This window comes from Eupeodes corollae, chromosome 1 (assembly GCF_945859685.1).
Source record: "Eupeodes corollae chromosome 1, idEupCoro1.1, whole genome shotgun sequence".
NCBI lineage: Eukaryota > Metazoa > Arthropoda > Insecta > Diptera > Syrphidae > Eupeodes > Eupeodes corollae.
Genome location: NC_079147.1, coordinates 56,557,940 through 56,575,582, shown reverse-complemented (window position 1 = coordinate 56,575,582; position 17,643 = coordinate 56,557,940). Strand labels below are relative to the sequence as shown.

General features: G+C 35.5%; 1 protein-coding gene across 1 annotated transcript in view; it reads left to right on the top strand.

The window, feature by feature from the left end:
* The window catches only part of LOC129940151 (acyl-CoA Delta-9 desaturase), a 31,233-nt gene that overhangs the window by 7,318 nt on the left and 6,272 nt on the right, over positions 1-17,643 (top strand). The window contains exon 2 of the mRNA XM_056048402.1: positions 15,517-16,098. Within this exon, the coding sequence (XP_055904377.1) occupies positions 15,531-16,098 (568 nt within the window). The 5' untranslated portion in view covers positions 15,517-15,530. The remainder of the gene's footprint in view (positions 1-15,516; positions 16,099-17,643) is intronic.

Here is a 17,643-nt window from a genome sequence, read left to right as displayed (position 1 = left end):
CATGAACGTTAAAATTAATGATAAGAAAATAATTGATGAGACGGATGCATTAAAGAGCTTAAGCGTCACTCGAAATACAGACCTCAAATCGATATTTCTAAGTTTTTCCTAAATTTCATTTTCACTTAACTCAAAAACATATACAAAATTTAACAATGGATTGTTTCCCTTTCATTTTATTTTTGCTTTAAATTTGAATTCGTAAATGGTTAGTTTTGCTGTTATACATAAAAAGAGGGGTGTTTCAAGTTGAATTAAAAAAACTAGGTGCGAGTCTATTGTTCCAAAAATGTTTAACCACAGTTTCCAAAGATTTTGAGATTTTTCGTGTTTTGGTATGATGTGTTTAGATGTGTAAAAGAGAAGTTTAGCTATGTATATTTTTGTTGGACTATCTGAACTATTACTTGACCTAAAGAGAAAGTCAAAAAATAAATTGAATCGTCTAGCTGCAGCTGCCACTCTAGCTATCTGATGATGGAAACTTGACGACGACGACGAAGCATTATGTCATCCATTTAAAAACTATGAGTATGAGGTGTGAATGATGTACATTTTTATGACTCTTGATTTGTGCCTTAATGAATCTGTTGTCATGGCATCATTCTGCTGATGGCGAGAGTGTGAAAAATGAAAACTATGGCTACCATCAGTGTGGAATATGCCATCATCATCTCCATCAGCATCATCATCCATAATCATAATAATCAATGCTGAAGTCTCCTTTAATGTTAGATCATGGCATGGTCTTTGAGTTGAAGGCTATGAACATTGTGTATAATTGTTTTGTGTTCAATTGTATAAGATGGACAGTAATTTGACAGATAATTATTTTGCTTTGAAGATAAACTTATCTTTTTATGAGTAGAAGCCAAAGAAATGAAAGAAAGTATCAATTCTAGAATTTGAAGATTAAATTAAAAAGAAGCAGCTAAATTAAAGCCTTTGGAACCATAAAAATTGAATGATTTAAATAATTGTTGAGTTTAGCTTGTCATACTAAGTTTTGCATTTCGTTACTTACTTGTTTTAAATGTTGATTTTATAAAAGCTATAGGAAAGTTTTTCAAAAGGAAAAATACATACAATTCCAAAAATGCATGAAATCTTGATTTGAATCGATAGTCCGATCCATATAATTTAATGTTTGAAGACTATTTCGTGCAAATGTTGACCTTGACTGCGCCTCAAATGGTAAATCCGCTTAGTCCAATTCTGTCCTACTTTTTCCAACATTTCGGCCAGTTTCTCACGAATAAATGCTTCATTCGATGCTATCTTTCAATGCGTCAATTGAAGCGGGCTTTAGCATAGCCGCATAAAAAATAGTCTAAATTTGTTAACTCGCATGATCTAGGCGATTGACCGGTCACGAACGTGAAAAAAAATGTTCAAAGAACTCGTCTCTCAATAAAGCCAATATGGCGCGTGCTGTGTGGCATATTTCACCGTCTTGTTGAAACCATATGTCATGCAAGTCAAGCTCTTGCATTTTGGGCAAAAAAAAGTTGGATCTTTGAAGAAGTACGGTCATGCCATGCCACCAGCCAATAAACCGCAGCAAGCTCTGACTATTTCCGGATGCATTGGACAATTGACAACTCTGCTTATTTACGTACCCGCATTTTGATAATAAAATTCAATAATTTGCAAGCGTTGTTAGCTTACTTACTTACTTAAGGTGGCGCTAAAGCGCAGAGTGAACTACAGCCCAACAAACCTCTGCATCTAGCTCAGTCATTAGCTAGATGCCTCCAGTTACGTACTCCAAGCTAGGTGAGTTCATTTTGGTTTAATGCGTTCTAAGTGACCCAGTCTTTCTCAGTCCCTATACTTTTACTATTCGTAGCTGTACAGCTCATCGTTCCATCTTCTAATCCATTCGCTTTCTATGCATACGGAAGCGTAGATCAAGAAAAGAACTTTTCTCTCGAAACTAAAAGATAATGTATTGACCAATGAATATATACTTATGTGTATAGGAAAAATTAGGTTTTCCTTCGGCTTTTTTGGTCACTTTGATCGTGGCAATGAAACGACCCTTTTTTGTCCTAGTCCATGCTTCTGCGCCGTATAGTAAGTTGGGAGTGATGGGGCTCTTATATAGCTTTACTACTCAATTGTTTCCTTAGCCCAAAAAACAGCGGAGCATTTTCGAACCTAAAGTTATGTCTGTCAATGATGCGTAGGTGTTTAAGAGCCTTGCTTGATGACAGCATGTACTTCGTTTTGCCCTCATTAATCGTAAACTTTTGTTTTGCAGCCTCTGCCTCAATACTCACAAAATTCCTACTGATATAACGCTGAGTTCGCCTGATTATGTCAGTGCCATCTGCATATGCTAGTAATTGGACAGTCTTTTGAAAGGAAGAAGTGTTGACGAAGGGAGCCTTGGATTATTGGTACCGAAAGGCTCAGTTAAGTTGTTTTAAACATTAATGGAACAGCAAGAACTATCCATGGTCATTATGCACTTATGGACGAGTATGGCAGGGATGCCAAAACTAGACATGGCTCTTTACAGTTCATCTCTGTTGACGCTCTCATATGCGGCCTTAAAAGCGATGAAGAGATGGTGGGTGTCGATTTGATGTTGTTGGGTTTTTTCCAGGAATAGATATAGATAGAATATTAGATTGACTGTGGACTTTCTAATCTAAAACCACATTGATAACTACCTATCAGGTTGTCGACGATAGGCTTTAGACGTTTACATATACATAGTTGGTGCAGTTTGGAGGATCGAATTTTCCAATTATCGGGCATGCTTTCTTCCGCCAATATCTTACAGATAAGATGGAGCTTGCTCCTAACCAAATTATCTCTAGCTTCTAAGAAGAGCTCTTCATTCATGCCATCTGTAACAGAGGCTTTGTTAGACTTTAAATAAGATATGGCTTTACGGAGTCTGGAAGACGGAATTGTTGGTTTTCATCGCCTGACAGCGGAATTCGGTTCGTCATCGCCACTATGCAGTCTGCATAAGTGGTCCTTTTATATCCTCAGCACTGACTGTGATTCTGCCATGTCGTCTTTGCAGCTTTCGGTTCAAGCTTTCTTTTGAATTTCGCTTCACCTGCTCATTAAACTTTGGATTTTTAACCTCTCAACATCTTCGACCGCACGCTTCTCATAGTTTTTCTTTTTCCCTCTAAGAAGTCGGTGTTCCTCTCTCCTTTTCTGCTCACAGGTTCGCATGCCTGTTTGCCGGCGGCAATTGCCTGACGTTTTTCCTTATCAAAATAGGGGATTCTTGTTGGTGGCTGTTTGAAACCCAGCACGTTACTGGCGGCTTCTCTGAATGCTCTTGGCAATGTTGTCAAGGGTTCCCGATACATAGAGTTGGCGACAGAGAACTTCGAAAGAGGTTACTTCCGACTCGGTCGGAGAAGGATTTGGTGATCTCTTGCAATTGAAGGCCTTCCACGTTGTATCTTCTCCCAGCACTTCTGTTTTGCCATAGATTTGGAAACTGAGACCTTCCGTGGCTTTAAGGATAAAGTGATTCGAGTCAATGTTAGCATTTCGGAAAGTTAGGACATCCATTATGCCTGGAAGCGTGCCTAGCGTATTTATATTTGAAGTGATTTACGTGCGATTTGCTATATGGAAATATTCTCATAAACATTTTAAAAGCAAACTTATATTGTTTCTAAAGCGTAAAGGTGATATACATAACATAATATTTGCATGACTTAGGTGTTAGATAACACAATTTATTATTATAACTACTTTTAAAAGTTAAACTGTAGTAGAATCACGGAACAGCCATATTTTCAAAGTATTTGCGTTTACAAAAACGATAAAATGTTATGTAAGCATTACTTTTATCTAATTTATCATTCGAAATAGAAATATTGTTATTAATTTAAACAAAATAAAATAGAAGATACAATGTTTTGATTAGCATTAAACAAGTTATGAATAGAAAACCGGAAAGCAAAAGATTATAGTTTCAAATTGATTAAATAAAAATACAATTATTTAAAACTACATACAATCTACATCGTGTACGAGTTTGTAGAACCACTTAAAATAAGTTCAATTCGAAGTACCATATTGGCACGTGTGGTGCAGTGACCGATTGCACATTTAACAAAGTAACTCATTAGGTACTTAGATTGCAAGCTCACAATCTCAACACTTAACGAGTAAAAGTTATTAGAAGTGGAGTGCAGTGATTTATAATTTGAAAGCAAAAGTAAGTGGTTTTATTCTACTCAGTATTGTTTCATGCTTCGCAATTAACGAAAGATTCCCATAAGTTTTGCCAAACTCTAGAAAACACATTAAGGAAAACTTGAAGGTTTTAGATAATAAACGGATGTTAGAAATTGATCTTCACTGACAAGGTAGTTTCTTTGCTTCTTCCCTAGCAGTTCTCAGATTTTTCAACAGGGGTCAAACATTAAAACATTGACTTCCATAAGTATTCCTGTCTTGAAAAATTTAACTCTGTATCAACCTTATTGTCAAACGTCAAAGACTAAAATTCAACATTTAATATAAGCAATTAAGTAAATGTTTTATTTATTGTGAATAATTGGGCCTTTGAAAATAACGAAAACGTTTTTTAAATACGTGTACAAAGTTTGTTAATTTTTAAATTCATGATGTCAAGGTCAACTAGCAACATTTTTCAACTATCAATTGTTAGCCGAAACTCACAACAAGACTGCATACTTTTGATCGGAATTGTCCAATAAAATCTTCAGTAATGACATTTTACTTAATAATTTAGAATTTATTAATTTCCCATATGAAGCTATTGTACGCGGTTTGATTTGTCTATTTGAAATGGTCATTTCTCGACGTTTCAACGATCCTAGAATTAAAATATTGCTTGGCCTGCAATGCATTCGTTACCTTTTCGAAGCGTATGTCCAATATATTGCCACGTCTTCGTATTATTCATTCTATAGGTTCCTGACCTGAATTTTTTTGATGACCCTTATTTGAAATACGGTTTCGCCAGAAAATCCTTAGGATGTTACGAAGACATCTATTTACTAAGGTTTGTAGCTTTCATGTTATGGCTGAAGTAACCTTTCAAGTGCTGCACCCATAAAGAAGCACAGATTCGACATTAGTGTGAAACAGCCGTAGCTTTGTTCTTAAGCTGATAGAGTCATTCCTCCAAATTTTTGACAACATACCAAATGCCACTTTTGCTTTGCCGATGTGGCAGATGACGTCTTGTTCGGTTCCCCCTTTGATGGAGACAAAACTTCCAAGGTATTGAAAGCTCTCGACATTTTCCACCGGTTGCGAGAAAATATTGATTTGAGAGGATGGTCGGGTTCTGAGGCTGATCTTTTTTGTTTTACCGGAATGCATTTTCAGCCTCACAACTTCTGCTTCTCTCTCCACACTGTTCAATAATGGTCGGCAGAGTGTTAATATGATCAATACAGGAGGATCCAGCGCGGAATCCTGCTTGTTTGGTATCGAGTGTGGCAACAAGATGTTCTCTGGTGCGGTCCAGTATAACTTATGCTACTATTTTGGCAACGGCTTTTAGAACGCAAAATCCTCTCCAGTTTTCGCACGTTGTAAAATCTCCTTTTTTGGGACAGTAATTCCCTTCTTCCACTCATGGGGGAAGCTTTCGGTGGTCTAGGTTTCTTTTCACGCAGTTCACTTGATGATGCAAACATTCGGTTTAAAGCCGATGTAAAGTGTTCTTTCCACTTTCTGACTTGCTCATCCACCAAAATTATCACATTTGGTACCGTCTACTTCTTTCACCAGGTGTTGCTTATTATTATTCTGTAAACGGTCCAGCTGTAGCACCTGTTTGCAGCATCTACTGTTTCTTGCACCAATGCTTGTCGCGGCGCACACTGCGGTTAACCTCTCTCTTGTTCATGCGATACAAGGACTCCAGCTCGTATCTTTCTTTCGTGGGATCCTTTAGTCTGGCGATGATGAATTTGGGGGTTGTGTTGTTCTGTTCGATCTTAGAACTGTAGCTGTACGAAATCTTAGGATAGCCATGATTAAGTCAGTCAATAAAAACTGATGAGTAATTCAAATACTTCAAAAATATATGAAGGATCAGTCTTTAAAATTTGAAAAATTCAAATGTTGATTTTTTCAACAAAACACGAAAACTTACGAAATCCACAAAAATTGGTTTACGACTCAAGTTTAATTTTTGTTTGTTTGAAATTTCATTTATTTGCATATTAAAGTTAACATCTTTCTTTTTAATTGAATACATAATGTTGGAGTTATATAATATTATCTCTCATACCTATATTAAATAAATTAAAGACCATTTTAACAAAGTAATAGAAGACATGATATTGGAGGGCAAAAACTACAAGTAAAAACCCTTATGTAATACTTACAAACTAAAACTGCACAGAAACCCAAGCATACGAAAATCGCAACGTCTTTCAAAAATCTTGTCTTGTAGCTTGAAAAGAACAAATTTAAGTGGACTGACATTAGCTGCATCATGAAGCCAAGTTAGCAGTGTTATCTGCAAACATGGCTAATTCGGTATTATATTCGAAATGAGGTAGATCTGACATCAAAATATTGAAGAAAATGGGTCCAATAATAGAACCTTGTGGAACTTTGTAACAAATATCATGTATTTAATACTTCACAACTAGAGTGTGAACAAAAAAATGTCTGTTAATTAAAAAATTCTAAACAATTTTGATAAAGTCATGGAAGTCAAACTGAACTATATACTTTGTAAATATGTGAGTCCGTCATGCCATATTGTAGCAAAGGCTTTTTCAATGTCTAGAAAAAAAAACTGTCTTGCATTAAGGCTCTTTTAAAAATGTTGCTTTATTTTATGCATTTGATGATTAGTGAAGTGACCTGCGAATTGCTCAATAGGGCATACATAAGTTTCCCCAACAGGGATTAAAAGGCGATACCTTAAGACTTTTTCGAAAATTTAACTTAATGTGCTTAGTAAGCTAAAAGCTCTATAACTATACTTGGGTTCTCTATTGGCTTGCCATATTTAAAATTTGATTACGAAACATAAGAATTTCGTTTTCACATCAATAGTTTAGGATTTTGAATTACGAATGAGGTGGAAAATATTATCCGTCAACGGTTTGAGATTTGAGTTTTGAAAGACATATTGGATCTTTCAAATAGATAGCTCGGCGGAACGCTTGATTGTCTGTTCAAATGACTGTACCGTATCTAACGAAGTTACCTTCATACAAATAGCCGTGTGAATTGTTTTCTAGAACAATAATCTCAAGTATTATGAGAAAAAAAAGGTTTACAAATTATTGATATTAAAACTTCTTAAAAAAGATCGACCGATAGGCACAGATGGGAAGTTATCAGTGTGAGTCGCATCGTGGCTTCTGAATCGTCCATTTTTACTAATCTTCTAATTTTCACGTTTTTCTATTGAAAAACTGATGAGTTAATATTTCTAACATTACTCTTTTAACTACACGGACGTTGTGAAGCCCATGTTATTACTGTGCTCTATATTTTCTTTCTTATCGCAATCTTCAGCAGGTAATAATTAAAAAAATATAAACATTTTCATCATAATAACCCTTTTGTTTTGTTTGTCCCCCATTTTCATTATCTTTCCACTGGTTATTTTTCAATCAATTCAAAAATAAAGTCTAATCGCTTTTAATTTCAAACAAATAATGAGCCTAAGCACGAATATCCGCATCTTAAATTTAAAAGAAAAATCCATACAAAAACTATAAAAAAACACACACAGAATGTTATCTTTTTCACTATAAATTATTTATGAAGGTCAGCTTATGTTTTTTGTTTACATAAAAACAATAAATATCTATAGCCCTTGATTCAAAACAACATTATGCTAGACCAACAGAAACAGCTGATCTAGCGTCGTGACATCATGGAATTTAAATTCCACATTTTATGTAACGTAACTATAAATTTATTACATTTGTTTAGTCTATTAAAAATGCACATTAAAATATTCTACAAGTTGTTATAAAATTTAAAGTAAACACTAAAATACCGTCACCGCCTGAATTAGAGTATCTACGGAAAGGTTTCGAGAAAAACTATACCCTCTGGGTATGTAGCTTTTTACTGTTCTCGGAAAATGTTGACATCTTAGCCTTATCATCATCCCACGAAAACAATGCCTCTTCACTTTTAAATGAATGAAAAAGTAACTCCACACAAGCAGCGAGCTTCTCTGTAAAATTGAGCATAGAGTGAAAGCTCAAATACTCATGCTCGTATTTGAGTGAGATACATTTTGAGCGAAATGTAAAAGATACGAGTACAATATCAAAAATAGTAAATACGCATATTCGACTATAATTAATTACAATGGGTAGTAACTGAAACTCCCCTTAAATGTACAAATATTAGATACTTTTTTGTCGTATATGATAGTAATTTGAATGTGCTGAGTCGTTATCTACATTTGTACGACTTCTACCTCAGAGGAGGTAGGAGTGGGAAGGTAAGTTAGATAGGTGTTGGAATTACGTATTCAGAATATAATGAACACAAATAACATGAATTTTTGATGATTTTAACAGAGGAAAAAATTGATAACCTTGTGATCAAAGTAGTCCCAAATCATAAGAATTTACGTTTTGTACTTAAAATACTTTGCTCAAAATCAAGTAAAAGTTTTGGTAATATAAAATAAGACTTTTGAGAAAATGTTGAAAGGAAAAAAATTTGTTAGCTACCAAGCAACTTAACAAAACTTTTACTACCACTTCAAAGGCATTTGATAAGGTTTTCTATTTCGGGAGAGGATGACCGCTGTGGTTCATCCTCTCCTGAAAAAGGGAAAGCACCACTCCAACCCGTCAAATCTTCCGTCGATAAATTTTCTTCCGATCATCAGCAAAGTCTTGATACAATGCATGCTGCGTCTAAACTAGTTTCTGATATCCAATGGAATAAATCAAAACAACAATGCACGGGTGCTGTTCTGGTTGATTTGGAAAAGGCTTTGACACCGTATGGTTAGAGGGCCTATACCTAAAACTGAGCAGGCTTGGCATAAACAAGCCATTGGTGTATATACTTTATGATATGCTTAACGGTAGAAAGTTTGTTGTCAAAAGTGGCAATGTAACTTCTACCACAACATTCTTAATTAAAAATGGTCTTTAATAGGGAGCGGTGAATTCGCCGATTCTCTTCAGCATTTACACCAGCTATCTGATAGGTAGTCTTACAAAGGCAATTGCGCCGACGGTCTAATTGCTTACAGAACGGCCCGAAAGGTTGAGGTTATTAGAATTCTCTTCCAGCGTGATTTCGACAAGATTCAGTGATATTGTGACGACTGGAAACTGAAAATAAATGTCCAGAAGTCGGAAACTATTCTGTTCCGGATTCCGTTGGCTAGAGCCATAAGCGATAAGTGCAAGAATTGGCGCAAGATGGTCATCGTTGATCTTTACGGGCAGCGATTAGCGAGCAAAAGTGAGGTGAAGTAACTCGGTATCTGGTTAGATAAGTATTAATATTTCGACAGACATATAAATGCCTTTCTGACCAGAGTAGCAATCGCTCTGACGAAACGGCTGTTTTACAGCAGTCGGCTTGACCCCAGAGTGAAGGTAATTTGCTACATGGGCCTTATACGGCCGATGATCGGTTATGATTGTCCTGTGGTTCAACGTGTCCCCTTCCCAGATGAAGACGGTACGGCGGAAGTGTTTACGGTTCACGCTTAAGCGCCTTCATTCCCCCATAGGCATTCCTCTTTTTAAACAGATGCGGTCTGATACAGGATAGATTGGCAGTTCCGCTAATCTACCACGTCAGACGACGAACCGTGGATAGGTGACTCCTGTACAATCGGGACGTCATGGCATAGGGCGAAGAAGAGCTCCTTCGGTTCAGTAGGGCTGTGTTCGAATGGGACCGAACTGCCTATGTAATCTTAAATTTTTTACCTCTTGCGAGGAATTTAATTCTCCCAGAATAATTCTTGTCATGAAAAGTGCTTTCTCAAATAACCCATTTGGATTCCCTGAAAGTATTATTCGCACACAGGAATGGTTAAGATTTGTAAGTCATTAGGCTCTAGTTCTCAACGGACTGTTGCGCAACCTTATTTATTTAATTTTGTATTGATATCGACTTTTTTATTGATTCTATCTCTGGTAATGTATAAATCTATTAAATGCACGTCCATAGCTTGAGTCAATCTCTGGACGGGTCCTTCATCAACTTACCTAAGTCTGTTGAATAGTATTACAATAAAAAAAGTTTGTACTTACATATTTATTAATAACATAATCTTACTATGGAACTAGGGTCTCACCCAACAAACTTTGCCATCTAGCTCGGTAACATAGCTAGATGTCTCCAGTTGCACACCCAAGTTGGTAAGATCAGTTTCCACCTGGTACACGGCCTTCCTCTACTGCTCTATTCTGTGGGTATTGATTTGAAGACTTTCCGGGCGATATCATTGGTTTCCATGCGCTCTAAATAATCCAGCCATCTCAGTCTAATTCTAATTCTACGTCGCTGTACAGTCGGTAAAGCCATTGACCATCGTCCCATCTTCTCTTCCACTCGCACGAAAAACTTAATTTTTTCATCCGCTTTTGTCAACGTAAGGCAAGACGGGGATGACGAGAGTATTTTTTAGAGACACTTTGATTTCTTAAGAAGGAGTTTTATTACTCAATTGCTTTCTTAGCCCATAGAAGCAGCGGTAAGCATCAAGAGTAGTTCTTCGTTTCATCTCACCGCTAATATTGTTTTCTGCGTTAATAGCGGAGCCTAGGTATCGAAAGTCTTTAACTTCCTCAGAGTTACGACTTCGTAGGTCTTTTCTTGGCCCACTTTTACTTACTCTTCTTCAATACTCACCAAAGCCGCATTGACATCACGTTGAGTTCTTCCGATTTTGTCAAGATCATCGGCATATCCCAGTAATTGTACAGACTTTAGAAATATAGTGCACCTAGTGTTGATGTGGGAGCTCTACACTATTCATTCAAGGATGATTTTAAACAAATCGTATGAGAGCGCATCACCAAGCCTTTTGACATCGAAATGTTATGTTAAGTTGTTTCCAACCTTTATGCAGCATCGCGAATTTTTAATGGCAAGAATGCCAAACTAGATATGGCTCTATACAGTTCTTTTCTGTAGATGCCATCATAAGCGGCATTGAATATTTGATCGACTGTGAACTTGAATGGTCTTAAACCATACTGATAAGGTCATAGCAGTACAAAGTGGTTGATGATGATCTTTCTACGTTCACATATTTCGGCAGAGAATATTTTGTAAGCGATGTAAACTAGACTGATTCCTCTAAAGTTGCTGACATAATCGGTGTTTAATTTATGATGCTCAAACATAGTCGACTTCAAATGTTTCTTACAGTTATTTCAACGGATTATTCTACAGTAAAATGCAAGTTAAATTCCTTCTTTAATTCAACCCTAATACTAGTGCCTCCAGGAATTCTCCTTTTTTACTATACCCTTGACAGATCGATTTTCAAGAAAAGGGATTTCTTCATTAGCCTTACAACACGCATGTAAAATGCTTTACCAAACTCTCTTTCTCTGTCATTGCTCGCGTTCGGTTGACTATCCGCTATGCTATCTGAGATACTTAAGTATTGAAATGCGTGTGACTGACCGGAACACCAAAAAGTCCTTAATATACAAACCTTCCTCCTTTTTCTAATGCGCACTGAGTTTTTAGCATAACAAGGGTATAAAAATCCATTTGAGTTTGACGTTTCAAAAACAAACAAATTAAACTCACAAGTCCGTTCAAAAGAAATGACTATTTACCCTACCGAAAATAAAATCAAATTACCGACTTATGCTTATCGGTAATCTGTACCTACTCACGTGAAGTTATTTATATTAAACAATGGGGTTTATTTCCATAAACAAAAAGCGTGAATTGTAATTTTAAAACAAGCAGATAAAGTTTTTGCGTGTTTTGTGTAACGAAATATTTGCTACAATAATTGTGAAAATTATCAATTTGGGAAATATAAGTCGTTCAACTTTTTGTTTATATTACAAAGAGAAAGTATTGGATTTAAAAAAAAATTATTGAATCTGTAAAAACTTAACAATACAGTTTGCCAAAGTAATGTTAAATTAAAAGAAAAAGAATTGCATGTTGAATTTATTTTTGCTTGATATGTAATTTTTCTTCTTATATCTTATATATCACTGATTTGAGTTACAATAAGAGTAAGTTCGTCCGACCTTCTTGGTCATTTGATTCAATGAAATTTCATAACACAAAACCATCAAAACCCAATAAGCATAAATTAACCCTGAATAATAATAAAAAACAAACAAAAATCATTGCACTGGGCAACCCATGGACATCCGGTTGGTGTTTAATTATGAACTTGCGTGTCCCTTTCTACATAAGTAAAAAACTAGGACATTGCGGCCACAAAAAGACTATTAAGGTAATTTTTCTTTTGTCAAAACGTAGTTGGGAATGTAAAGTTACAAAACGTTACTTAAATTTACATTGTCACCATACAACAATTTTGTTTGTAAGCATATTTAAATAAATTACTATAAATTGTATCATGTATAAGTATTAATATAAATTTAAACGTAAATATATTTAATATAAATATAAACCACCGAAAAACAATTATTCTCCTCCTCGGAAATAGTGAAACTAGTCTTACAATTTCAACAGCTGTTAAAAGATAGTAGTTTGAAAAATCAAAACCTTGAGAGTCGTTCAAAAACAACTGAGAACATTTTTGCTGCAGTTTTGACGATAACACAGATTTGTCGATTTCTCATTGATCTTTTTAATAAGACGTTCTAGAACGACTTTACACCGCACTTTTCATAGGTACTTAAGTGGCGTATACACTATTAAAAGACCTTCCAGTATTGGCAGATTATTCGCAAAACATCTTAAACAATTTTCTATAAACCAAATAAACACATAATTTAATCTGTAAAAAGTGATAAAAGTAGAATTGGCAGTTAATCTTTATTGGAATTCTTGAAATCTGTTCAAATAGTACAAATACTCCAATTATTGTACGATTGTCAAAATAACATCATCAAATTTTTAATTCGCAGAAAGTTTTTGAGTAGGAAACAACAACAAATCTTAACAGGATTCTGAAAGAATTTGAAAACTACGAAAATCGAAAGAGATAAGAAACACAGACAAGAGAAATATACAAATGTACGACATGGTCCCCATAGACTTTAATTCTCTTTTTATTTGTAAATTAGGCTAGTCATACTATTTCTTGCATTCGGCATGATCATACAAGTTTCTCTTGTCTGTGTAAGAAGTCTTAAGAGATAAGAAGTTAGTACAAAAAAAAGTTGAAATGGATTGATCTTATTTACTTACTTAAGGTGGCGCTACAGTCCTGTGTGAACTAGAGCCTCAACATTTAGTTCGGTCTTTAGCTAGATGTCTTTAGTTGCGGATTCCAAGTTGGGTCACTTTCTATCTGTGCGTGCCACCTGATCCACGGTCTTCCTCTACTGTGCTGTCTTGTGGGTATGGATTCAAAGACTTTCCGGGCTGGAGCATTGGTTTGCTCTACGCGACTAATCCATCTAAGTCGTTGGACTTTTAACCATCTGGCTAAGTCTATGTCACTAAGCAGCCCGTACAGCTCGTAGTTCTATCTTCTCCTTCACTCACCTTCTATGCATATGAGACCGTAGATCTCGTGAAGAACTTTGCTCTCGAAACGACCGAAGGTGTTTTCATTCGCTTTTGTCATAGTTTATGCTTCGGCACCGCATAGAAGGACGGATGTTGAGGGTCTTATATAGCGACACTTTGGTTGTTTGAGAGAAGGCTTTACTATTCAATTGCTGTCTTAGCCCAAGGAAATAGCGGTTAGAAAGAGTAATTCTTGGATTGATCTCAGCACTGGTGTTATTTTCTGTATTCATAATGGAGGCTTTGTAGTCAAATTCCTTAACTACATCAAAGTTGCGTCTGTCAATCGTGACGTTTTGACCGAGACGTTGCGTTGGTGTTGTAGGTCCTTCCTTAATGACAGTATTTACTTTTGTTTTGCCTAAACAACAGCTCTGTTTTAATACTCAAAGTCCCTTTAGCATCACGCTGAATTGTTCCGTCAATGTCTTCAGCATAAGACAGCAATTGGACAGACTTTTGAAAGATAGTGCATCTTTAGTGTTGACGTGGAAACGCTGCACTATTCTTGTCTATGCCTTGTCTAAAGTTTTGACATCCAAAGGTTCGGTTAAGTTGTTAAAAAGTTTTATGGATCAGCCCAAATTCCCCATGGTTATCCTGCACAAACGGACGAGATTGGCAGGGATGTCAAAACTAGACGTGGCTCTGTACAGCTCGTCCCTGCAGATTCTGCCATCCTTGAAATTGATAAAGAGATGGTGGGTGACGATTTGATGTTCTTGAGTTTTTTCCAGGGTCTGTCACACAGTGAATATTTGAGCGACTGTGGACTCTCCTGGTCTAAAACCACACTCATAAAGACCTATCAGGTTGTTGACGATGGGGCTTAGACGATCAAATATTAAGGCAGAGAAAACTTTGTAACGAGACTGAGACCTCTATAGTTGGTGGAGTTTAGAGACTCTACTTTTTCAATATAGGGCAGACGATATTGAGGTATGATTCATAAGACATTCTTTTTTGTTTCAACTAATTCTTACAGATAAGTTAATGCATGCTCCTAACCAAATTATCTCCAACTGCTTTGAGAAGCTCGGGGTACTGAGGGACTAGATTTTTTTTTTAATTTGAAGGGCCGAATCGAATGATATTGACGTGAATGAAGTGTATTTTTAACAAGAGGTGCCACACAAGCAACGACAAATTTGTCTGACGGTATTATTTGGTCACCTAGGTCTTGTGATTTATGACTTTTAGTCTTTTCTTAGGCCACGTGAAAAAGAAGGCAGTTTTATAAAGCTTGAAAATATAGCATCAAATGAGCAATTTGGTCATTAAAAGAATATGTCAGTCGCAGCTATGGTACAGATATTGACATTTTAATTTTGTTCGTTTTTTAACATCAGAAAGAAACCGCTCAAAAGAAAACCTTGTTTCAAATGAATATCTCTAATAAATCACTTTTATCATTTCCCATCTACTTATTCTCCTGCTTGCAACCCTACATCTCAAACTATATGTAAGCTGTTGGGTTCATTAATTGTTAAAGGTTTAAACAAATTGTAACTATTTTAGTTTACTTGGCTAGGCACCATTCAAACTGTGTGCTAATTCATAAATGTGTACAAGGATAACATAAATTCGATATTTTTCATTATGTGTCCTTTTGATTTATACATGCAAAGCACAAGGAATGTTTTCCAAACGAAAAATAAACTCTGTCGAAAGAAAAATGTAGCAAAGGCCACAAGTTACTTTTGTAGATTCCGATTATTAAAAACGAATGTTTTTTTCTCGTAAAACGGAATTTTTAAGTATTTTTAATTCAGTTATTTAAGATTTGTCCTTAAAGTGGTTTCTTTTAAAATTTTTTGTGATCTAAGTTCAATAATTTTATTTTATTTTCAGATTGAAACTATGCGATGCCACCAACTTCATCAGTAGAAACTGACCCTCTTAACTTAACCAAAGTAGTCCGTCCACAAACTATAACAAACAACAACGACATGTGCCTTTCAACGCCTTCAGAATCTACTACCCCAACTGTTTGCCCAAGTCAAACATCATCATCGTCACCATCATCTTCTTCACCAGCCACATGCAACAATTTAGTCGAAACTTCATCGAACAAATGTACCAATAGTCCTCGTAACTCATGTGATAATCTTCGACATAGAAAACACTCATCGTCAGGAACAGGGAGTCTTCAAATTACGAACAACAACAACAATAATAAAGCCTTAGAAGCTCAAGATGCTCGAGATGCTGATAAAATAAACCAAAGTGATTTAGATTTAAGTGAAGATGAAAAGAATGAAGCCTACAAAGAACGTGCTGAGAAAACGGCAATCAAACCGAATGATGACGCTAGTGTAGTTTATAGGCCACGATTGAGGTGGCCAGATTTGACAGCACAAGTTTTCTTACATATTGGAGCCTTGTATGGACTGTACCTGCTATGTTATGCTAAATTTTTAACACTTGTTTGGGGTGAGTTTATTTTTGAAGATGCTTATGTTTACATTCTTTACATTTTAAATGTCCATACCTAGTTGAAGTCTGTTGCAATACACTTAAAATATTTAAGGTTCAAAGTCAAGCTTTTAGACAGTCGAAATTGTTCCTTATTTTTAATAAATTGTGAGAAAAATACGTAAAATTCAAAGCTTGGTCAAAAACTTTGAAATTTTATCATTTCATGAAAAAGGGTGAATTTTAACTTGTGAAGGTTTTGTTTTGAGATAAAAATAAACTTAACAAACAATGTAACTTACAATTTACAGTCAACAAGCTCTGTAATTGAATTGATAAGATTTATATACCTGAGTTATTAAACAACCTTATCTTTATTTTTGTATGTATTTTGAAATTATGTACTAAGTATAGATAAAGATAGGTATTTCTTGAGAATACGTGATTCATAATGTCTATGTCATATAAATCTCATTCATATAGCTTCATAGCTTTTATCCATATAAATTTATTAGACTTTATGGGGACGGGTAAGAGAACTGAAGCAAATCAAATAATTATTATTATAGACAATAAATTTCCTAACAAGTATGATAACAACATTTCTAAAAACTTGTTATCAAATTTAGGTCGTAAAATGAGAGTTCGAATATTACAAACTATATTAAAGGCCTCAATTTTTGTATTGAACGAAGCTTTTATATAATTTTTGAAAAAAGCTGCTGTTACGTGATAATTGTTTACGTTTATTTCAAATAAAACGTTGGATATTGCGTGCCAGTCCTTAACTTAACTTTGCTCAGTAAAGTTGTTCTTAGTTCGCTAATTTATACAAAATGGTGTACCAAGTAGAGGACAGTTTCGATTTCAAAGGCCAACTCCGAGCTGCAGGAAGCAAATTAGTTGTGGTTGACTTCTTTGCCACCTGGTGTGGTCCATGCATGATGATCGCCCCAAGACTTGAAGAATTGTCTACCCAATACGCTGACAAAGTTGTAGTCCTTAAGGTTGATGTGGATGAATGTGAAGATATCGCCGTATATTACGACATTTGTAGCTTGCCTACATTTGTGTTTATCAAGAATTCAGCTAAAATCGATGAATTCTCTGGTGCTAGCGGCGACAACTTAGTCAAACATTTTGCAAAACACGCAGAATTTGATTAATATTTATATATTAAATAATTATTAAAACTGTCCCCCGAAAATCTTTTAAGCAAACAAATTAAAAAGCAACAATATTTTCCTGTCGTCTCGTTTAATAAATTAATAAATACATCGCAATTTTGCAAAACAAATATTGTACTTACTTACATAGGGTCGCAGACCTATGAAAGCGGTGGCTGTTCCCTACTTTCAATTACTCTTACGTGCCATCGTGTAAGTTTCGGCGATGTGTATGAGCTCTCTGTAGTTCTTCCCCAATATAAACGATTCCCCTATGTGTTCCAATGGGTTCCTGATACCTTATAAAGGGTGTCCCAAAATTAACACAAGATTTGAATTAAATAGAAAACGCCGTTTTTAGTCTTTTGATAGTTATATTTTTATTGACTCGTAAAGT